General features: G+C 34.0%; 1 protein-coding gene across 3 annotated transcripts in view; it reads right to left on the bottom strand.

Annotated features, from left to right (window-relative positions):
- The window catches only part of LOC111151086 (potassium sodium-activated channel subfamily T member 2), a 349,819-nt gene that overhangs the window by 82,156 nt on the left and 243,468 nt on the right, over window positions 1–24,195 (bottom strand). For 2 of the 3 annotated variants that reach the window (XM_022508845.1, XM_022508846.1), the window contains exons 15-19: window positions 22,921–23,070; window positions 21,252–21,481; window positions 14,625–14,838; window positions 12,246–12,351; window positions 7,978–8,150 (exon numbers count right to left, since the gene is read on the bottom strand). In XM_022508845.1, coding sequence (XP_022364553.1) covers window positions 7,978–8,150; window positions 12,246–12,351; window positions 14,625–14,838; window positions 21,252–21,481; window positions 22,921–23,070 — 873 coding nt within the window. The remainder of the gene's footprint in view (window positions 1–7,977; window positions 8,151–12,245; window positions 12,352–14,624; window positions 14,839–21,251; window positions 21,482–22,920; window positions 23,071–24,195) is intronic. The other variant, XM_022508847.1, reaches the window with a different exon arrangement.

Raw genomic sequence — 24,195 nt, 5'->3', positions numbered from 1 at the left:
ATGAGAATATTGTGTTTCTTTGTACTGTAAGAAATACATTTTTTGGAACACAGGTATAAGAGCACACAATTACAATACGCATTTTAATCAGAAAAAATAAACAGTAAGTTGCACTTAGAAGGCACAATTAGGGGTCATTTCACAGAGGTTATGTTTAATCTGGATGTTTGCTAGTAAAGGAGAAAGAGAGGGAAATTCTAGGAAAAGGGAAGTGTAGCACCTATAATATCCCAGCTAAATGAAGCCTTTTCCTCCCTGACTTATTTTCTTTCTGCTAATCATCCTCTTAACCCTTTACACTCTAAAGAAAAAGAATGCACAATACAGTTAAATGAAAAAAGATGATGTGCCAAAGAATACCACTATGTTGATCTATCCCTCCCTCCATTATATTTCTTTGTAGTCCTTTTAAAAGGCCCCATATTATTACATATTATAACTGTACCACAGTTCATTTTAAAAATCCTCAATTAGTCAGCTTGTAAGGTATTTTCACTTTTATGCTACTGAAGTTACAAGTTATTTCCAATATCTTGCTATTACAAATACAGGTATGAACATCTATGAATGACATTTTTCTAGCGTTAGTTTTTTAATCATTTATTGCAAAACATTCATAGAAGGTATATTAGTGAATCACAGAATATAAATAGCCTTAAAGCTCATGATATATATTCTTTTCAACAAATAGTAACAGTCCCAGTAGCGATCTTTTTATAGTGTCTTCTAGTTCTCTGAGCACTGCTCTGCTTCTTAAAAACAGAAGTGTCATCTCACTGCTGATTCAAGACCCTCCCTGTCTCCCTTGCCCTACCTCATGATTATAGAAGCTGGTATGAGGATGCCAACTGCCACAGGCCCGAGGCAGTACTGAGGTTTTGCAGTGATCTGAAAAATTACTTTGCCTGTGTCTTTTTTCGGTTGTTATTTTGTTTCATCTCTCTTTACTCCCATATGGTTTTAGTCAGATAAAGTGAGTATTACCATTACTTATGTGGCAGAGATGGAGCCATAATCCTTTGCTATTAATTGCAGATAAATATACACCCTGGTTGGAATAACTACGCTTTTAATCTGACTCTTCTTTTAAATTCAGATTTCAATTTCTTTATGTTATCTTCTGTATTCTAAAGCCTAGTAAAGCAAGAGTAAATAACGCTATTGCATAAGTCAACATAGTAAAGATACTGAAAATCTGTGTAATAAATAGTACTGGGGTCACTGAGGACAAAATTAAGTCTTTACTTCATGTCAACCCTTCTGTTAGAGTTAAAACTGAAAATACGGCCTTTGTAATTTGTTGCTTTGTCCAGTATGAATAACTGAAGTTACTTAGACATCAAAATTATTGCCTTGTCTTAGGAAACTCATGAATTTTACCCATGCATAATTCTGCCACAAATGTTTATTTACAATGTGCAAGCTATCTTCCACATCCTCGGAAATTACTTCAGGATTTTCATTGTGGGAACGTGGTTCATCCTTAGGTGGATTCGGCTGTGTTACAAGGTAAATCAAGCCCTTGAAACCTATTAAATATATCATTTTGATGAAGCACATTTACTGTGGGGAGTCTAATGTGCCATACTCATATAGCAAATAGATTTATATCCTACTTCTATCAATAAGGATAGTTTAATAACAAACTTGAAATATTAAGAATATAGGAATTGTATATTTACATGTATTATGTTAACTCAAATAAATTAGCAACAGTGATCATGTCACTAAACTGCTTAGTAGCTAATGAGTAACATAAATGATATCATGGGCTCTTAATAGACTAATCTTCCCAATTATTGAAAGTTAATTGGAAAGCAAAACCTTTACATTGAAAACCACTAAGCAAAACCATAAAACATTAGAATAAAATGCATGCATTTTTTTTAATGCTAAATAGAGAAGACCTATCTATGTTAGAAATTACATTATGGAAAAGTAGTAAAAATAATTGCATATTTAACTACAAAGCTCATCACAAAAATTTTAACATAGAAGAAACAAACATTTAAAAATGTATTACTTATACAAAATTTACATATTTACTTAATATGTAAAAAAGTATTTCAAATCAATAAAAGATAGACTTAACAGGGAAATAGATCTAGCACAAAATAAGAATGCATAGACCCAAACCAAACATGTTTAATCTAACTAGTAATAAAAGAAATAAAAATTCAACAAGCACAAAAATTTATGTTAGTAAACAGAAAAAAACTGAGCACATCATTAATCATCATCTAACTGTAACTGTATGAAGATGACCGCTTATGAGTCTAAAACATCATATTCTTACAATAACTTTCATTATAAAAATTACCACTATATTCAAATGTTAATTAGCTAGTGTTTGTTAGGAAGTGAAAAGTTATGTGGATTTGCATGGGTTTGCAAAATTGAAGATCATTACTTCCCATTTAACTAATTACTATAATGGACTTAATTTCTGATTTTTAAAGTGAAGAAATGAATGTAGTGAGGTTTTTGGGTTTTTTTTTTGAAAATAAACATATCATGTATTTTTATCCCCAGGGGTACAGGTCTGTGAATCGCCAGGTTTATACATTTCACAGCACTCATCATAGCACATACCCTCCCCAATGTCCATATCCCCACCACCCTCTCTCGTCCCTCCTCCCCCCAGCAACCCTCAGTCTGTTTTTTGAGGTTGAGTCTTTTATGGTTCCCTCCCTCCCAATCCCATCTTCTTTCATTTTTTCTTTTCCTACCCCCCAAACCCACCGTAGTGAGGGGTTTTTTTTTGGTTAACATTTCATTATTCTATACTTAAGTAGTTTATTTCTTTCTTAAAAATATATAAGGAATTTCATTTCAACTGCTTAAAATACATCTCCTTTTTTGTTAACTGATTTTCACCCAAGTCCACTCATCAGTTTGAAGAATGACAATGTCACTTTCTTGATTGGTGGCAGGTGGGAAACTAACATTTCCTGGCTGCCTTTTCTAAGGGAGATATTGCACTAGTGCTTCATATAGAGTCTGTCTTATAGAGTCTCAATATTACTTGTTAAATAAATGTTCTACTCATTTTACACATGAGAAAATTGAGGCTTAGAGAAATTTGAGAACATGCAAAAAGGCTTTTTACCAAGAAGGTACTTAAGTAAGCTTAGACCTTATCTCAGATCTGTATGAGTTCAAAATTTGAATGTCTTTCATACAGGATTCTGATATGTCAAACAATTTATCATTGCTTTTCAAATAAGCTGAAGTTTACTTGACACTATATATGAAAAGACAATTGATGTAATAAAAGAACTGTGTAAATAAGGTGTAAAAAATAGGAGCATAAGCCTGGATCTTGCTCTTCAACGTTATATAGCTTTGGGTAATATATCCCAAAGCTTTTGACTTTTGTTTCCATATTTTATGTGAAATGATATTATCAGATGACTAGGTGACCTTTAAAGGTAGGGAGGTAATCAAAATATTTAAAATCAGTATAGCACAGCACCAGACCAAACTAAACAGATGTCCATCCAACCAGAACTGAGAGCACCTCTTATGAGCCAGTACCAAGTGCAAGATGTTTTCCATTGTGCCTGGGTTCCACTTTGTTACCAGATGAGATCTAAAAGCCTTTCTCTTTGGAAACATTATGAACACTTATTCTGACATATTACATTTGTGAATATTATCAATTTAATTTGCATTTTTAAATTCCTACTTATGACATCTGTTATTTATTTGTTATATTGAATTAATTGGTCTTTCAACTAAATTTCCTAAATAGCCATGTATTGAGTGTTATTTTCAGCAATGCTCATGTAAATTTAAAACAAAGTCAAAACCCACTAAACTAATAATTGTAGAAGTGTGTACAATCTTTAGTGTATAAATTCTTGTAACATGGAAATATTCTGAAGAAGAAAACAACACATTTCTTTGTAACATTGTAGGATACATTGTAAAATACTAGTCATGGCAGAGCAGGAAGAATCTCAAAATGATCACATAAAACTTCCTGGAACATTATTTATTAGTGTTTAGTTTTTGTTTCCTCATTCTTAACCAAAAGAGCAGAGGGCAACAAATAAAAATAGTAGATACCACTTTCAGGAAGTCGTCAGGAAGCTAATAAACTTTACAACATGTACTTTCATCCTAACCCTTTGGAAGAAAAGTGAAACCCCACAAAAATCACCTAACAAACATCATGGAACTAGTTAGAGTCCAAAATATAAGTCATTAAGAAGCAAGAAAATTTGTAATGCAAAGTAATCTGAAGTTAAAATATATTGTTACTAAAAAGAATTGACAATATATTTTTTTACATATATCAAAAACCTGTAAGTTAAGCAAGATCATATAGTTGAAAGAATAATGCACTATGAATTATATAGAAGGTTCTAATCCTAGAATTGACCTTGGAAATATTCATTTAATTTCTTTGGTCTGTTTTTCCTTGTCTATAAAATAAAGTACTGTAACAAAGCGACATAAGTTGGTTTATTTAAATGTTATCACTGTAACTTGAAAACTTTGAGATCTTAATCTGCTTAGTACATCTTTCAGGTTAAATCATCACCATATGATGTGGATATATTTATAAGGGGAATAAGATGTAAAAAAAAGGCAAAGTGTCTAGTATGATGACTGACATAGTAAATGTGCAACGATTATTACTATTATGAACAGAGGGTAGAAGTAAAGAAGATTAATTTTATTAAATGATCTATATGGTGTTATTCCAACAAAACACTCTCTGATAAAAGATACATAGCTGCATCTAGATTTATACAGAAAAACTGACCAATTTGCCAGTAATTAAGGGAAATGGGATTTTTGGGTTTTTCTATGATTAACCAGATTCAGGAATTAAGACTATAAAAACATCTACTTGCTTTGATAATGTTAACTTACAAATCAATCAATCAACCAATCCATCAGTAATTATGCATTTTGGCAACCTGTTTACTGAGAACCAAACAGAAAGGGACTGATTTAGTTATAGCCATTCAAAAATCTCCAAAAGATACACATGTTAAGAAATTCTAGCCCCTGCCACCTGCTCAGTGGGATAATGAGGTGGACAAAGGGGAATTAGTGATGCTGAGATGGGATTACTTAATAAGACTAGATATTTAAAAAAGAGAAGAGCCTATCTCCATTCCATGGAGTGAACACCACTCCAAAATTTGGAGATTGGATTATTTTGGGAGGTGCAATATTGTGATCTATAAGAAATCTATATTTGGGCATTCATATCATCCATGGTTCTTGGATCACAGCTCCCAAAATGCTTGAAATTTTCTGAGGATAAGAGCAATGGGAGCATCTTTTGTTAAAATATTTGTTCTCTTGTCCTCCGTTCCTGATATCACTTTGGAGCCATAAAAGTGAAATGAGTGTCTTGTTATTCACTACAAGCCCCTTTCTACCATAACTGGGTTGATATTAATGAGGTGACTTTTGGAAAGCACCCCTGGCTTGTTGCCAGGGGAACCAATCATGAACAGAGAGTTGGAACTCTTAGTCCCATCCCCTGATTTCTGAGGAGTAGAGAGGGGTTGGAGTTTGAGTTTGACCACCAACGGCCAATGATTTAACCAATTATGTCTATGTAATGACCCATCCATAAATACCCAAAGGAAGGAATTTAAGGAGCTTCTAGGTTGATGCATGTGTGGAGATTTGGCAAGAGTGTTGCCCTCAGATAGAGCATGAAAACTCCATGCCTTTCCCCCATAGTTTGCCCTATGTATCTCCTCTTTCTGGTTCTTGAGTTACATCCTTTTAAATAAACCAGAAATCTGGTAAGTAAAATGTTCCTTTGAGTTCTGTGACCTGTTCTAGTGAATTAATGGGACTTGAGTGGGGAACTCTGATTCCTAGTCTGTCAGTCAGAAATGTAGCTAAACAGGGGCGCCTGGGTGGCTCAGTGGGTTAAAGCCACTGCCTTCGGCTCAGGTCATGATCCCAGAGTCCTGGGATCGAGCCCCGCATCGGGCTCTCAGCTCAGCAGGGAGCCTGCTTCCCCCTCTCTCTCTGCCTGCCTCTCTGCCTACTTGTGATCTTTCTCTCTGTCAAATAAATAAATAAAATCGTAAAAAAAAAAAAAAAAAAAAAAAAAAAAAAGAAAAGAAATGTAGCTAAACAACCTGGACTTGTGAGTAGCATCTGAAGTCCAAGAATGGGGCCACTGGAACATCCAATCTATAGCCGGTCAGTCAGAAACAGAGGTTATAAAAGCTAAAGCTTGTAACTGGTTCTGAAGGGAAGTGGGCAATCTTGTAGGACTGAACCCTTAGCCTGTGGAACCCTTAACCTAGACAGTAGTATTGTCAGAATCAACTTAAGCTGTAGGACTCCCAGTTGGTGTCTCAAGTGTTGCTTGCTGGGAATGTGGGAAACCACCCACCAACAAATACACACATTGAAACTGGGTCCAGGAACCCAACTAGATTCACACATTAGAACAAGAAATCTTACCTTGAAACAATGTAAAACAGGGGAAAGGTCAGCTTTTACCCTTTGCTTTACCACAGTGATGCTATAAGCACGGTTCTACTTTTTCAAGCCTCTTCCTAACTTCCTTTCTGTATTCTGGTGCCTCAGAGGATCCACTCTGATCCAGTACATACAAGATGGGGATGCTCTAAGGCAATGAACTTGTAAATGCCCCTGCCTTAAATTCTACATTAAGGAAACAGACACACCATAAGGAAAAAGAGCCCAAACCTGACGTGTTAGAATTCACTACGCAGGGTGAACTGAGCACTCCTTGTGTGCCATTTTAGCCAGTCCCTTTGAGCTTCCTGCCAGAACAGTTCTACTACTAGGGATACTTTCAAAGGCCTTGGAGGTGTTTCACAACCACTCCATTGTCAGAGCCATCCAGCAATCCAACTTTCATCCTCCTAAGATTTGTTTAATTAGCTTTTATTTTTTCTGACAATGCATCCAAGTTTCTGACCTTTCCTTGGACACTAAAGTGGTATCAGGAAAGTCACTGAGTCATCATATCTGAAAATGCTTCAGCTGAAACCTCTAGAATGTTCTCAGTTTTTAGAGTTATCATTGTGATAACGATGCTAAGAAAGATGCATCAATGAGTGTCTTCATATATTCTTGGTATATATCAAGTGTCTTGGTATATTCAGTATAAACAATGATATGAAGTTATAGTGGGAAGATATTTTTGTTTTCAAGAACTTCTTTTGATAAATTTTAAAGGCAGAGATGAGGCAACAGATTTTGGCCTCATTTAGCTTATCCTGAAATTTTGCATCACTTTGGAATTTAAAAGGAGAGTTGGAGGATCCCAAAATATGGTATTGATCTAAGGACCATCTGCTACCAATTTTGAGTCACAGAGAGGAATATCATAATTTTAGGATACAATGAGTTTGACCACTGCATTCATGACCTATATTTATATTTGCATGAGGAATTTTAAATGCTTAAGTAGTCTTATTTCACAAGAGTATATCAATCCAACATTTTCAAAATAAATGAGCATGGTAAAGCATTAATTATTCATATTGTGTTATAGAATATATGTTTTAACAGTGGAAGAATCACAATAAGTTATGATGATGTATCACAGTATAACATAAGAATGGATCATTAATATGCTTGGCTGATAATTAACGGTTCTTTAGAAAGACCAAAAAATTGTCCAGTTTTGGCAGAAATTTTCCAGGCTAGTTGATTAATTTAAGGAAAATAACTGTAATTATTTCAATGGCATGTTTCCCATTGGTATTGAGTGATGACCACTTGCAAAATAGTTTTAAATAAAAAGCTCGGAGTGTTCCAGTGATGTTTTAAGTAGTATTTGTGAAACAACCATATTCAATGATTGTTTTGTACCATAGCACAAAATATATCTCCCAATGAATCATGTGCCATAATGTATCTGATTTAAAATATTCCAAGCAAATTAGAATAAATTATTTTTGATATAATATTAAAAATTCTTTGTCTTGTGTGGGTATTTTAAAATATACTTACGGATTGTCCAATAGCAGTACTATGGGATTAAGTTCTTTCTTTGGTCTATAATATGCCCTGAGAGGAACAATAAAATTATACAATCCATTTCCAGCTGTTTCAGCTGCAACTATAATTAGCTTATTTTTGAATCCATAGGCTTTTGCGTCCTCATAGTAGTTATGCTGGCAACTCTAGAGAAGAAAAATTATACAAAGAAATGCTATTTTTACACTCCACTAAAATTTGCTGAAAAAATTTAGGATATATGGAAGAGTAAAATTAATCTAACCTAGTAAATCCTTTATTTTATAACAAATTTGAAAATAGTTACATTTTTCCATGCCCCATTCTCCAGCCTATTTCAGGAAGTGAAGGTATGCATGGACAAGGCAAATGAATTGCAAGTGTGTAGCTTAATATGGGGGAAGACAAAGTCAGAAATATGTGTGTGCACATGTTCTACTGTAAACTAAAACATATTGCTCAATGACATCTGGGTATCTATATTTAAAAATTACCATAATGTGTATGTATATCAAAAAATCGTGTTATATATTTTAAATATACACAATTTTTGTCAGTCATACTTCAAGAAAGCTAGAAAAAAACTACCTCTGACTTTGATTTCCAGAAAGATAATAATATTATCATCAAATGACCTTGGAACTTTCCAAGTACTGAACATCTAAAGGGATGGATACCAAGAAAGATTTTCTTTGTTGTTAAAAAACAAAAAAAGAAAACCCTTAATTGTCTAAACATATATCTGAGCTGGCAAGATAATAATAGAAATACACAAAAGTAAAATACCAATACTAATACTAACAACAAAACAGTAACAATACATTATCAAAACTCATTGTTATTCTGAGGTTATTTTGCTATTTTCTAGAGACCTAGTACTCACTGGACTTAGCATTATTAAACCAAGAATCTTTTAAACTGAATTATCTGCATGGAGAACTGCTTTCATATTCTGCCCTTTTATCTTTCTATGTCTCTGTGTGGGTTTCTTTTTATTTGGGTTGAGATTAGTAGATTCCCCTTGAATTCATCACCAATTCTGGAATATTCTCTACTTTTTTCCTTTAATAAAAAACTACAAAATGCTGTTGGGAAGAAGGCACCATGAGTCAGCAGAAACAATAAACAATAGAATTAGACTCACAAAGACTACAGGTTTTGTTCTTATTAGATTCAGAACAGAAAAAATGAATGTGTTTACTATGTTTAAAGAAATAAAAAAGAACATTTAAAGTATGAACAAAGAACAGGAGGCTACTTAAAATATTTGGTAGATATTAAAAGAAATACACATATTCTCTTCTAGAACTAAAAAGTATAACAAGTAAAAATAAAAACTCAAACAATGGGTTAGATTGCACATTTGACACATGTGAAGGGGTCATTTGCAGGACATTGATGTAATTACTCAGAATGTGCTAAGAAAAGAGATATAAAGTCGTATGGAGAAATTAAGATACTTGGAAGCTAGTATGACAATGTCTAACATATATTTAAGCAGAAAACCTGAAAGTGAGATTAAAGTATCAGAAAGAAGACCTATTCAAGTAAATATTAACTAAGGATTTTCTAGAATTAATGAAATATTCAAAACCTCAGGTTCTGGAACTCCAGAAAATCCTAATTCAAATAAATAAAAAAAAAAAAAAATCCAATTTTCAGAAGTATGGTAATAAAAGTGCAAAACAACCAGACAATCAGATCTTAGAGAGCCAGACTGAAAAAAGAGACCACCATTAATTTTCAGAATACAAACTAGAATGACAGCCAACTGTTCAATAGCAACATGGAACCCATAAGGCAGAAAATAAAATTCTAATGTACGAAAAGAAAAAGAAAACTCATCCTGGAATTGGACACCCAGGAAAACTGTCTTTCAAGAATAAGGACATTTCTAGGGAAACTGAAATTGGCAGAATTTAACACTAATAGGACTTTAGTAAGAGAATTTCAAAAGCTGTAATCAGTAGGAAAATGGATCCAGAAGGTTTAAGACATAAAAAAGGAATGAAGAAAACGGGACATGATTTTTTTAAAAGGAGACAATAAGCCTTCATTGGAAGTATGATTGAAGATTTACTAATATAAGTAGGATCTGCAACCACATGAAGGAGTGAATAAGGTCACTCACAAAGAGGTCATGGACGGAGAAGAGTGATGAGTGATGTTGAGATATTAAGAATTTCAATATTTATGAGATAAAATGAAGAAAAACAATTAATTTAGGTTATTCAGAAGTAGCTCAATTAGAAAGAAAAAAACAAAACAAAACAAAACAAGAAAATAGGGACATCAGTGTTGATGAACCTTGATCAGGAACCTATTTGTTGATACTGTTGCAGAATGAACTGGGCAAGTAATCCCAATTCCCACACTGCACAGATGCAGTAGGATTGACTGTATAATCCCATCTCCTGATTGCAAAGTAGGCATTCGTATAGATAACAGACCAGCACCTCCAGCCAGCCTAATGCTAGATAAATAGAGGATAATACCAGAGGTCATCTGCCAGTCAACAGCATTCAGAAATTTTGTCTTCTTAATATGGTAAAGAGACCGCTCAGAGTCTTTGCTTTAAAAGACCCTCTATTGTTTCTTTGCCAAGCCTTATCTCAGAAAGTTTAGCTTTTCAATTGTATCAGGTTCCCTGCTTGGAGATAAGTCATTTTCAAATCTTTGATCTCCCAGTGTGTTTTTTTCTCCTGAATTCTGAGTTAAAAAGTAAAATGCAGGGACACCTGAGTAGCTCAGTCTGTTAAGCAGCTGCCTTTGCCTCAGGTCATGATCCCAGCGTCCTGGGATCAAGTCCCACATCAGGCTCCCTGCTCAGAGGGGAGCATGCTTCTCCCCCTGCTCCTGCTCTCTCTCTCTCTCCCCACCCCACTCCATAAATAAATAAAAAATTTTTAAAAATGCTAATCCAGGTTTTGTGGTGCCTGAGGCTTATGTTACGTGGGGAATCCTCTTTAAGGAAAATAACACAAATATTACAAATTTATAAATTTTAAAAATTATTCATAGGTCCTTAGAAAGGGCTAATACAGGTAAAGGGGTCCTGAAGCTTAAGATTTACTAATGTTACCAAAACTATACAGCTAGTCAGCATAATCAAATACTTCAGACAGTAAGTTAAAACAAGGGACCCCCACCCAAAAAAAAAAAAAAAAAAGGCATTGAGATATTGAGAGAGCGACATCTTAATGGGCACAGAGGAATATTTAGGAGCAATGGCAAAGATTTTCTAATGTTCCACTATTCTTCCTCAAGAGTGACAGTAACAGCCAGGCTTCATGATGTTTATCTTATTAAAAAGTAGTAGTAGCAAGAATACTAATAGAATGTATTAGGTGCCTACGCATTTATTAACTTCCTGGCACTGTGTGAAGCATTTTGGTTGTGCTAATTTATAAAATTCTCACGAGAACCATCGAGGCTTGTAATTACAACCATGTTATAGATATGGAAACTGAAATGTAATGGCAAAGTTATTTGCCCAAAATGCAAATCCTGTAAGCAGAGAGCTGGGATTTTAACTTTCATTAACTCCAAAATTTAGAGTAAAAGAATAAATTCCTGGTTAGAATTAGCAGCACATTTTAATTTCTGGGAGGTGAAGGGTTTGAGAATCTTCTTCTTATCTGCTTTCTTATTCATTAAGAGAACAAACTCCTATAGAGGTCATGCCCAATAGCCATCTTGGCAAAGAGATTTTAAAATGTCTGCATTCTTGTAATCTTTCTGTTTTGAATGGCTCCTTTAGAACATCCAAGCAAAAATCAAGAGCTACAATAAAATCTTTAGAAAAGGAGATAACCACAAAACGGACACTAGCTTTCAGTCTAGTCAATAATGAATCTTTCTGGCTAACACATAGACAAGCTCATTTCACCATGCCAAGCAATTCCACATTAAGTTTTGAAGCAAAAAATAAAGCCTTGCAAAACAGTGCACAATGGGCCAAAGTGATTTTGAAAGACTCTGGATGTTGAGAGTTCATAAGTTTGAGGTTCTGGCACCTACGTTTTCCTCTTTAAAAACATGACTGACTGACTCCTCCGCTACTTAAGTAGAAGGGGAAAGCATTTGGGTAATCTTTAGTACAGTTAAGAAAGTACAATTCACCATTTTATGTATTGCATTTACATCCAAAAAGATAATGTTCTTTAAACATATCTTAGTCAAAAGACTATACAAAATTATTTAAATATACGTAATTACAAAATGCCATAATTTCAGTTTCAGAGAAAATAACAATTGCTTACCTTGTCTAGTCTTAAGCAGCAAAATGGCACTTTTTCATGAAGGAGATGACAAAAAGTGGGTGAACTTCCTATATATGGAGAGTAAGGTGGATAACCTTTAGCATATCTGTAAAGCAATATGAAATATTTGAGGTGCCTTGAAGAAAACACACATAGTTGGACAATTAAGTGATAGCCATGTGTCTCTATTTTGATAAAGTATGGTGCAACCCTTTATATTGTAATTACATTTTGATAAAGAAATAGTTAAGAATAGGGATAAGCAAACTGGATCAAATCTGGCCCACCAGCTGGTTTTGCGAATTAAAAGGGTTTTTTTTTTTGTTGTTTTGTTTTGTTTGTTCTTTTTTTAATCTTAAATGTTTGGAAAAAAATTTTAAGTAAATGGTTGGAAAAAATAAAAAAGAAGAATATTTCATGTCACATAAAAATTACATGAAATTAAAATTTAAATATCCACAAGTGAAGTTTTTTTAGAATACAGCCATGCTCATTCATTTTATGTATTGTCTATGGGCACTTCAAAAATATTTGGATTGGTGCAGCAAAGATTATATGGTCCATAAAGTCTAAAGTATTAGCTGGTTCCTTCTAGAAAAAGTTTGCCATTCCTTGGTTTAAAAGATTTAGATAGATTTTTTAAATTGCACTATTAATTTTTATAAAACACACTTAAAGCAAAATGACTTATTATGATTTACTCCATTAATATTCATTAGTCATGAATACATAACCACATAGGAGTAAACAACTGAGTTAAATATTCATATACTCCCCCAAAACAGACTATTGTTGGAATCATGCTTAAAATATTATCAAAGATAATTATTTGCTGACTTTACAAAAGTAGCCACCTGCATGCACATTACAACTATATTAATTTTCAGAATAAAACTATTAAAAAGTAGAAGAATAAATGAAAGTTAAGAAATAAAACATAATTTGGTAGAGGCAAGACTCCTTTATCTACTATGAAAACTCTTCTCTTTTAAACCAAGAAATTTCAGGCCTAGTTTAAACTGTTTTCCAGACATTATTAGCTCGGAGGGTAAAATGGTGCACATTTTGCAAATTTAGAAGTTGATAATCTCCACTATTATTTCAATATCTTTTTCAGTTTGCTTAGGAAAAAAAAAATCCACCTCTTAATCTTTTCAGAAGAACATGTAAAGAAAGAATTTCAATCACACCACACATCATTTCTAGAAATATACTGGCAGTCAAAACTCTCCTTGTTCCCATCAAATATTTCATAAATATATTTGAGTGCTATTGATTTTCTGGAGAGTGGATTGTGTTCTGTGGGAACATTAAACTTCCTTGTAATAATTTTTTTTTAGGTGTGAAGGATTAAATGAAGAATTTTTTTAAGTTTCAATTATATTTCAATTCATTTTATTCAATTCAACATTAACATCAACATTAATTGAACATCTATTATATGAAAGATATTGGGAATATTTAAATGGTGTTACCACTGCCACTACTATTACTACTACTACTACTACTACTACTACTAGTACTATAACCCCTAGTAATTATTACTCATTGAATGCTTACTCAACACAAAGCAGTGTCCTAAGCACTTCTCCATTATCTCAATTAATCTACATCTGAACATTATGAGTCAGTAATTATACCCCCTTACAGATATAGACACTGTGGTTCAGACTGTTTAATCAGTCACTTGCACATAACCAGTATAGGATGGAATTGACATGGAAAACAAACTCTTTTAGACTCCACTGTCAAGACTGCTGACCCCTAGGGTTCCCTCAAGAAATAGCAATATATTATGTGAGCAAGACAAGTAAACAAATCCTACTGAAGATTAAAATGTGATTAATAGCATATACACTGGCAATATGTATTATGGAAGCATAGTAAAGAGAACTAGTACTTCATGCATTCATTCATTCAAAATATTACTAACGTATACCATATGAAAAATACCTATGCATGGTAAGATAAGGAAGGGAAATTTAATGGAGGAAACCTGCACTACATGTCACTGAATAATTGACTGATCTTCAATATGGACTTGGAAGGAAATAAATTAAAAGTAGGAAGTATAATATAATTAACAAAAACATGCAATCATGAAAATGCATCTTATATCATGAAAATATTGATTGATGTGTTTTCTTTAAGGATAAAAGATAATTTAGAGAACACTGATCCTGGAAATACATGTTGAAGCCAGAAATTTGAGGTCTTAAAATACTTTATAGGTAATGGAGATACTGGCTAATAGGAAGGGTGTTTTGTTAGAAGTATGTGGAATTGATTCTCAGATATATAAAAGGTAAGGACATTAGTGCCCCAGAGTAGCATAAATCCCAGTAAATCTTACAACTGTTCTAGAATATCTAAACATACTCTAAGTTTGAGGAAGTTTCTTCATCTGCTGTAGTTTCATCTTCTGATTGATCACTTAGAAGATCACATGTTTGAATTGATGACGTATCTGCAACCTCTAAAACAGGAGCAATGCTAGGTCTTCTGATTTCTTTGCTTCCCTCTGTAGGAAGAGACAGGGTGGGGCCGCTTGTTGATCTACAGCTTGTGTCTTGCAAGTCTATAGCCACAGTACCTGCAACAAAGAAACATAAAAATCCATCAGAGTACTTGCCACCTAGATGATAATCAACCATTTAATGATCAAAATGAAATACAACCAGTGTAACTGGGAAATCTGTTATTGTTTATCCTTTATATCTACAAGGTTATTTCTTCTCCATGTGGACATTTTTACCTACATGGATTAAAAAAATTCTGCATTTGTGCAAAATGTGTTTGCTGAGTCTAGCTTATTGCACAAAACACAAGACTTGTGAAACCCTGAAATACTTAGGAATTTAAAGTGAAAAAAATACTTTGTTTCAACGTACATTTATTTAAAATTAACACATAAATTTTTGGCCTTTTCAATATAGTGGATTTCTCATTATATCCTTTCCCCCCCATTTTGTTATTATTCTCTTGCTGATTTGTAATCACTTTTTTAAAATATTAGAACCATTAATATTTTATATTTATTCCACAAATATTTATTATGTACTGCATGAAAAACACTATCCTAGGCACTTGGGATATGTGGGGAATGAGGGAACGAAATAATGCTTCTACACATAAGCACTTATCTTTAAAATAACCAAGTTGACAAATAAATGAAAACAGTCATTTTAGATAGTAATAAATACCATGCAGAAAATAAAACAAAATAATGTGATGAAGAATAGGAGGAGGAATGAATTTTCACCAGGTGGTCTGGAAGGCAACTCTGAAGTCATGACCTTTGATTTTTTACTCAAAAGACAAAAGTGAGTACTCAAGCTGTGGAAGTACCTTGAGGCAGTAGCAAGAGCAAACTTAAATAGCTTAAGGCTTTTGAATACTGGGGGGTAGTCCCCAGTAAACAGAAGAAACAAATTCCTTTGGGATTTTTTAACTGGAATTTCAAAATTAATTTAAACATCAATTTATGGAAAGCTTATGTCTCCCCTTCTGAAGAAAATAATACAGTCTAACTGATGAGTGCCATCATGTTTCTCCACCACTCACTTCATTTATGCACTAATACCTGGTCATCCTTCTAAAACCCCTTAGACCTCACTTTGTCCCTTTTGAAGCAACTATTAAAACACTTGCCACTTCTCTCAAACCTCTGACCTTGCCACCTCCTTTACTATTATAGCAGAAGTTTTTAAAGTGGGAATAAAACTAATGGATTTTGGCTTCTCTTTCCTTGCACCATGGAAAGAGAGGTCAGCAACTGATTTTTAAAACCTCTGAGGCAATCAGAAGTCTCCACATAAGGAGGGATAAACAGGAAATGTTTTGAGGGTGAGAGTTGGTAGCACAAGTCTGATGAGAATATCCGAGTATTCCTCAAAACTTGAATAAATTTGGGGGGTTAAGTTTCAGAGAGTTGTACCTCTCCATATACACAAAACTCAGATTAGTAGGTGAGGAACCCTAGTGCATCTGTAGTTCGTGCGAAAGCCTTCATGTGACAGGCATATATGAATATTCCCAGAACAGCTCTTTCTGAGAAAAGGATGTGGGGACCAGCACTTAGCAATTTCAATATTAGAGCAAAGGTAAAGATTGTTGCCATCAGAAACTCTATGGTCAACCAATTTTTGAACACCATAAATAAGGATTAATCTATAATTCAATCTTTGGGCAAGAGCTGAATGAGGCTCCTAGAGAAAATAAGATTAAATTTTCTATTTAGTAGGTATGTGGAATTGATTAAAAATTAAATTTTACAAATTTGATTTACAAAAATAAGCCATTATTTACATCCTAAGGCTTTAAGTTAAAATTCACATGTATATTTATCCTCTGCACATGACCACACTGTTGAGTTCAGAAAGAAAACAGAACTTATCATAGAAGAAATCCTTCAATTCCCTGACTTCAAACAAACATGAGAGTTTAACCAAACTTTTGTTCCTTTATTTCTGCTTAGAAGGAAACAGAAATACTTCCATTTATGTGAAGTTAATCCCTACTCATGTTTTGGGAATTAAATCCCTTCTGGCTTCCTAAGAAATTGTGATCTTTTAACCCCACTCTCCAAATATATGTGACTTCATATCACTCCCAACTACCTCTTTATCATTTTCTGCCCAACACAGGGAAATGTGGTCACTTCCCGATTATTTTGCCAAAGCAGGTACCTGGCCCCAAGATGTGCATGGGGCTATGATCATGAGGAAGAATCTAGCAGGGAAAACACAATTCAAAAAGTAGTCACAATTACAGAAACAAGCTCTTTGAACATTTCCTTTCCTTAACAAACCTGACTCTTCCCTCAACCCTTTATAAAGGTGATGGGTAAATACCCTCAGTGTGGTCACCATCTCTTTTAGACTCTTCTTTTATCCTTTCTAAAATCCCAGCTTTTTCCCATATCTTCAGATTCTATCACCACTTTCACTGTTTTGTTTGGTGACTAAACCTATGTCATCCTACTTATCTCCTAATGTTTCTATTCAGTTTCTCCACAACTATTTGCATTAGTCTGTCAGGACTGTCATAACAAAGTACCACAGATTGGGTGGCTTAAACAACAGAAATTTATTGCCTCACAGTTTTAGAGTCTGGAAGTCTAAAATCCATGCATTGGCAGGATTGGTTTCTTGAGGGCTGTGAGGGAACGGTCTGTTCCAGGCCTCACTCCTTGGCTGGTTATGGTCATATTCTGACCATGTCTCCTCTCACTGTCTTCCTTGGATGTGTCTCTGTGTCTTAATTTCCTCTTCTTATAAGGACACCAGTCATAGTGGATTAGAGCCCATTCTAATGACCTCATTTTAGCTTGATCACTTCTTTAAAGACCTTAGCTTCTAACACACTAAATTATTTCCTTATTTTTTCTGTGTTGTTTATTGGCAGTCTCCCCTGTGATAGAACATAAGATCTGTGAGCTAGGGATCTTTATTTATTTGTTCATTAATTTATCATAGAAACTTATAAGAGTGTCTGGCACATATTAGGTACTGTGAGTAAAGGTTAATAATGGGAAAAAATCAGTAGGACTACTATAAAAAATAATATGCTAGGTCAATAACAAACAGGGTCACCTAACAACAGTCCATTAGGTGACCATGTTTGTTATTGACCTAGCATATTATTTTTTCAATTCAACATTAACATCAACATTAACTGAACATCTATTATATGAAAGATATTGGGAGTATTTAAATGGTGTTACCACTGCCACTACTACTACTACTACTAGTACTACAACTCCTAGTAATTATTACTCATTGAATGCTTACTCAACACAAAGCAGTGTCCTAAGCACTTCTCCATTATCTCAATTAATCTATATCTGAACATTATGAGGCAATTAATTATACCCCCATTACAGATATAGACACTGTGGTTCTATCTACAGTCCAAGCAGGGCCATGGAATATGTCTCAGAAAGAATGATACTGAGACTGAGACACAAAGGATTAGAAGAAGTTACCTAGGAAAAGTTGGGGGCTAGGGAGTAGATTCTGTCAGAAGAAACTTCTTGTGTTGAGGTCCACTAGTGAAAAACAATTAGTGAAGGCTGAAAGGAATTTAGTACGAATGGGACTTAGTAATGCGATTGAAGGGACAGTAAAATACAAGACTAGAAAACTGAAGTGGAGTTATTAAAAAAAAAAAAGAACTTTAAGTAAAGTGACTGCGATTTATCTTCTAAACTAGGATGCCTTTTTATTTTAAGATTTTATTTATTTGACAGAGAGAGACACAGAGAGGGAGGGAACACAAGCATGGGGAGTGGGAGAAGGGGAAGCAGGCTTCCTGCCAAGCAGAGAGCCTGATGCAGGACTCAATCCCAGGACCCTGGGATCATGACCTGAGCCTAAAGCAGATGCTTACCAACTGAGCCGCCCAGACAGCCCTGAACTAGGATACTCTTAAGAGTCAAAGGGTGTGGTCTTCAATAATGACACCAGGACAACATATATAAACTGGGACTGTCCTGGAATAACTGGGAGTGCCTCATGCAAACAAGAAGTTTTGGTTATCCAAATTATAAGCCATGTAATATAAAATTTAGATTTTTTTCCCTTGGATAATAAGCAATTCAAATGATTTATTTATTCTTTTTTAGATTTATTTATTTTAGAGACAGATAAAGAGAATACACACATGTAGGGCAAGGGTACAGAGAGAGAGAGAGAGAGAGGAAGAGAATCTCAAACAGATTCCTCACTAACCCAATGTGGGGCTTGATCTCACAACCTTGAGATCATGACTTGAGCTGAAATCAAGAGTCTAATACTTAACCAACTGAGCCATCCAGGCACCCCAGCAATTCAAGTTATTTATGCAGGAGAATGACACTATCAAAATTATGTAAAAATTATAATTCTGGTTGCAAGGTGGAGAAGAATGCAAGACAGCATGGAGGCATGGAGAGAAGCTTGGGGGGTAGGGGGGTGATCCTACAGTTGAGGGGAAGAATGATGGAGATTCAGACCATGATCACACAGACAGTGGGGAGAAAGAAGGGAGTGACTTTCAGGGATACTTGATAATCTGAATTAATAGAATTTATGAATTCTGAGATATGAGAGGAGAGGAACAGAATTGTCAGGATTGTGACTTTACAAATTATGATGTCTTATCTGTATTTTTAGCCAAAAAATGGAGGAGGAAGTAATTTTGAATGAGGGCAGACAGATAACTTCAATATGAATATGGTGTGTTGGTTTTTCCTGTGAGACATCCAGGCAGAAATAAATAACCAGTATACTGCTGTGAAGAGAAATTTAATGATTTATATAAAAGAATCGTCAATTTTTGGAGGGCAAATCAATCTCTGGGAGCAGAAGAACATGGTCAATACCATCCCATGTTGTGAAGATGTCCACTGGATTTAGTGACAGAGTGGTGACTTTGCCAGAGTAGTGATACAAGGACTACAGATTTCAGACTAAACTGGGCAAAGGCATGAGGGGACAATAAGATTTCAAGACAGCAACTGAAGACAACCCTTTCCAGGAATTTAACTGTGAAGATGTCAAGCCAAGAGGTCCAGGTGTATGTGTGTGTGTGTGTGTGTGTGTGTGTGTGTGTGTGTGTGTGTAGAAATAAAAAAAAGAGAGACACACAGAGACAGACAGACAAAGGGAGGAGAAAAGAACCAATGATTTTGAGAAAAAATAAAATTAGGTAATAAGGATGAATTAAAATAAAAAGTGAGGTTCCAGAGGAGGTAGTAAGTGAAGTCGTTACTATTAAAATATTAAAAGTTGGGGCACCTAGGTGGCTCAGCCAATTAAGTGTCCAACTCTTGCTTTTGGCTCAGGTCATGATCTCAGGGTTATGAGATGGAGCCCTGTGTGGGGCTCTGCACTCAGCATAGAGTCTGCTTGAGATTCTGTCCTCCTCCCTCTTCCTCCTGCTTTGCTCCTTCCCCCACTTGCTTGCTCTCTTTCTAAAATAAATAAATAAATAAATAAAATCTTTAAAAATATTAAAAGTTAAAAGTTAAAAGACACATTATCTTTGTGACAAAAATGAATGTTTGTAGGTTTGTAGGTGGTTTGGTGGCAAAATTTAAAGGAAATTTTTATTTGTCTGGATCTATTCCTCCTCCGACTTTTTTTTTTTTTTTTTACTTCTGTATCATAAAAGCCAAGTTCAATGGTGAGAATGAGATGGACAATAGAAGAAGAGTTTTGAGAAAAACAGAGAATATTTGAAATAGCCTCTGTTGATAACTGGATAGAGAACTTACAAAAGAACTATAAAAGTGTCAGGTGCTTATATTCTAATCAGAAATATGAAATAATTATTGACAATTTTGAATTAGCTTAATTTTTTTTAAATTTTATTTATTTATTTGTCACGGAGACAGGGAGAGTAAGAAAGAAAGAGAGCACAAGCAGGGGGAGTGGCAAGCAGAGGGAGAAGATTCTCTGCTTAGCAAGAAGTCTGATCTGGGACTTGATCCCAGGATCATGACCCAAGCCAAAAGCAGACACTTAGCAGACTGAGCCACTCAGGCATCCTAAATTAATTTAATTTCTTACCAGTTTAACAGCTTGGAAACTTTTTTCTAGATACTTAGTTATACCAAGTTTATAATATATACAATTAGTGTCTAGTTTGACTTTGAAATTTTAACAAACATTGAAGGATATTTATTATTCCTTTTAAAGAAAGAAACTAAGGCGCCTGCATGACTCAGTAGGTTAAGCATCTACCTTCGGCGCAGGTCATGACCTTAGGGTCCTAGGACTGAGCTCTGTATAAGGTTCTCCACTCAGCAGGGTGTTTGCTTCTCTCTCTCCCTCTGTGGTTGGTCTCTCTTGCTTTTGCTGTCTCTCAAATAAATAAATAAATAAATAAAATCAAAAGAAAGAAAAGGAGAGAGGGAGGGAGGGAAAGAAGGAAGAAGGGAGAGAGAGAAAGAAAGTAAGGGAGGGAAGAAAGAAAGAAAGAGAGGAAGAAACTAGTGATATATTCAAATTTATTTATACTTACCCATGCTGGCAATTATGCTATGTACAGGTAATCGAGAAGGTCCATGATAAAATGACCTTGGTACATTGCTTTTTTTCTGTTGGTCTTGGTTTTTAAATGCTGAATTCTCTTCTTTGGTAATATTAATATAAAAACATATATCTGTAGCATTCATAATATATCGAGGACCTGGATTCAGCAAAATGTTTTTATTATCCTCCCTCCGAACACCAATCAAGCAGACACCAAACCTTAATTAAAAAAAAATAAATAAATTTTAAGAACTGTGATTCAGCAAAGCTCTTATGTTTTTTGTTTGTTTTTAAGTTTGCATGTGTAAGAAAATTGGTAAACTATTATAAGGCAGAGGAAAATTAAAACCCCAAATCAAAGTATTTTAAAGCTTGCAAAGATCGTGAAAGTTTAAGACTCCAGGCTCTGAAGACAAAAAAAAAAAAAAGGACTCCCAACATTCAAAACTTTCCTGTTTTTCCAGGAAAAGAAACTATGTCCTTAGTGTGTGGTAAAATCAATTTAATTGATTATGACCTATATAGTTATTTTTAAATAAAGAAGAATAGAAAAAAGATAATGAAAAATATCAGAGTGTTTATCATTAGTAAGGGTAAGAATTTTTAATAAATTGTGTGTGTATTGAGTCTTACCATAAATGTATATTTTCACTTGGTCAAAAAATATAAACCTGTATTACTTTAGTCAAAAATGCTTGAGTCATTGGCCTAAAAGGAGAAGAAACTTACCCAAGGTCATATGAGAAAAAAATCAGGGTACCTAAATTTCTTTTAGTTTTGTTTCTACCATATTTGGTTTACTCTGAATTTTAGAAAAAAAATTAATAGTCTGAAAGGTGCACAGCTTAATTGGGATAAATATTGACCACTAAATATAATAGATATTAAAAATTTATTTTATATTTTTTCAGGTTATTCTCCAAACACGAAATGTCGTGAATGTTTTTATTTCAATATGTCTTATAGCATTAGAAATAAATCTAGTTTAAAAATATTTTTAAACATCAAAATATATGTACAGAAAGAATCATGCTGAGAATTAAAGTGGGATATATTAAATATTAGATTAGTAGAAAATACTAGACATATACAAACCTTAAAATATTATATCAATATATTTACAATACTGATAATATATTACTTTCATTTTAAACATATATTTTTGTTTCTTTAGAAAATAATTTTTCTCAAAAAGAAAAAATATTTTGTCCCATGTTTGAATTAGAAGGTACCATTGTTTACTTTTTAACTTATTTCTCTGACCAAAGCAAATTTTTTTAAATGTCTAGATTTTATAAATGTTATTATGACATTTTTACATTTTTACATTTTTTTTACATTTTTAATCAACACTTTAAAATCAGATCTCTAAAGAAGATTCATTTTCATGTATTTGTGAATTCTTCATGGATTAAAATATTTTAAAGATGACTTAAAAGTTACTAAAGCCAATATTTCTATTAAATTATACTTTATACCTAACACTCTTAACTTGTAGAGACCATACAGAACCAGAGTTCAAATATCTCAATAATTACGTTAAAATTTCCAGAATTCTTGCAACTCATGAACACCAATATGGGCTGTATTTTAGAAAACTGTACTTAAAGGGTATGCTTGATTTATATTTTAAGCCCACTTTGGAAGCAGAAACGTACTTTTTGTGTGCATGAAAAGACGCATATGTAAAACTCTTCCCTTCATATTCAGCAAAAAATGTACTTTCTTCCAAAACAATGTGGTATACTTCATTGCCAGAGCATCTACCATATATCTTCTGCCATTGCTCTGGGGATTGCTGGCCTTCTCTGCAACAAAAGCACACACACATACACATACACAAAGAGCAAGATACAGTGAATGTGGTTAAAAAGACAGTTTTCACACCTAATCTGGTTTCCCTACAGGAGGAACTGGTAAGCACGGTTGAAAGAAGTCTATGTGTGATGCTCTAAATGATGATATTATTTACAAATACTCACAAAGAGTTACCACAGAAATTTTGAAACTAACACAATATGTAAGTTTGAAAGACGGCAGATTCCTAGAAAGTAGTTCTTCACAATCCAGTTAACGGAAGCATTTATCCTGACTATGCGGCAATAAGATACAGCATTTCATTTTAATTTCTGTTTATGTATATCCTGTCATGCACATCCTGTTTTTACACTTGTTTTATAGTCTAAATAATATGGTCCACTTCATCTCATTTATAATACTTGTTTGGCCCTGGTAGGTAACCAGGTAACCAGATTTTGCTTTGTATTTATAATTATAAGTGTACAATGTCAACTTATCAGTTGGATTCCACAGAAAATATACTCTTAATTTCCATCCATATCATAGCAATGACTTTCTTCCAATTGTGTAGCAGTTAAGAAAAAATATTTCTGCATGATAAAAGGGTCTTCAAAGAGATCCCCCAAAGTATTTTTTCATACAACCTAAGTTATCACAGAAAGTACAGTTTGTATTTTCTAGAATGTTCTGCTCAGTGGCCTTGGATATAAATAAAAAAGTCAACCTATGAAAAACATATTGTGAATATACAAGAGTTCTTCTTTCCTATTTTTTATAGTAAATTTCACTTTTTCTGAATAAATTTATGTAGTCTATAAATACAAGAAATGCACTTTAAGAAGACATATATAAATATAAATATCAAAATATTTCATCTAATGTCTATATATTCTGAATGGATAAAAGCAGATAACAAACCATATCTAACATATTTAGGGTTGAAAAAAACATTTTAAAATCTGAGTTTTAGGGGGACCTGGGTGGCTCAGTGGGTTAAAGCCTCTGCCTTCAGCTCAGATCATGATCGCAGGGTCCTGGGATCGAGCCCCACATCGGGCTCTCTGCTCGCAGGGAGCCTGCTTCCCTTCCCCTCTCTCTGCCGGACTCTCTGCCTACTTGTGATCTCTGTTAAA

Source organism: Enhydra lutris, unplaced genomic scaffold (genome assembly GCF_002288905.1).
Source record: "Enhydra lutris kenyoni isolate GAN:26980312 unplaced genomic scaffold, ASM228890v2 scaffoldscaffold25, whole genome shotgun sequence".
In the NCBI taxonomy this organism is placed as follows: Eukaryota; Metazoa; Chordata; class Mammalia; order Carnivora; family Mustelidae; genus Enhydra; species Enhydra lutris.
Note: the sequence above shows the minus strand (reverse complement) of the source record. Positions and strands in the feature narration are given on the sequence as shown.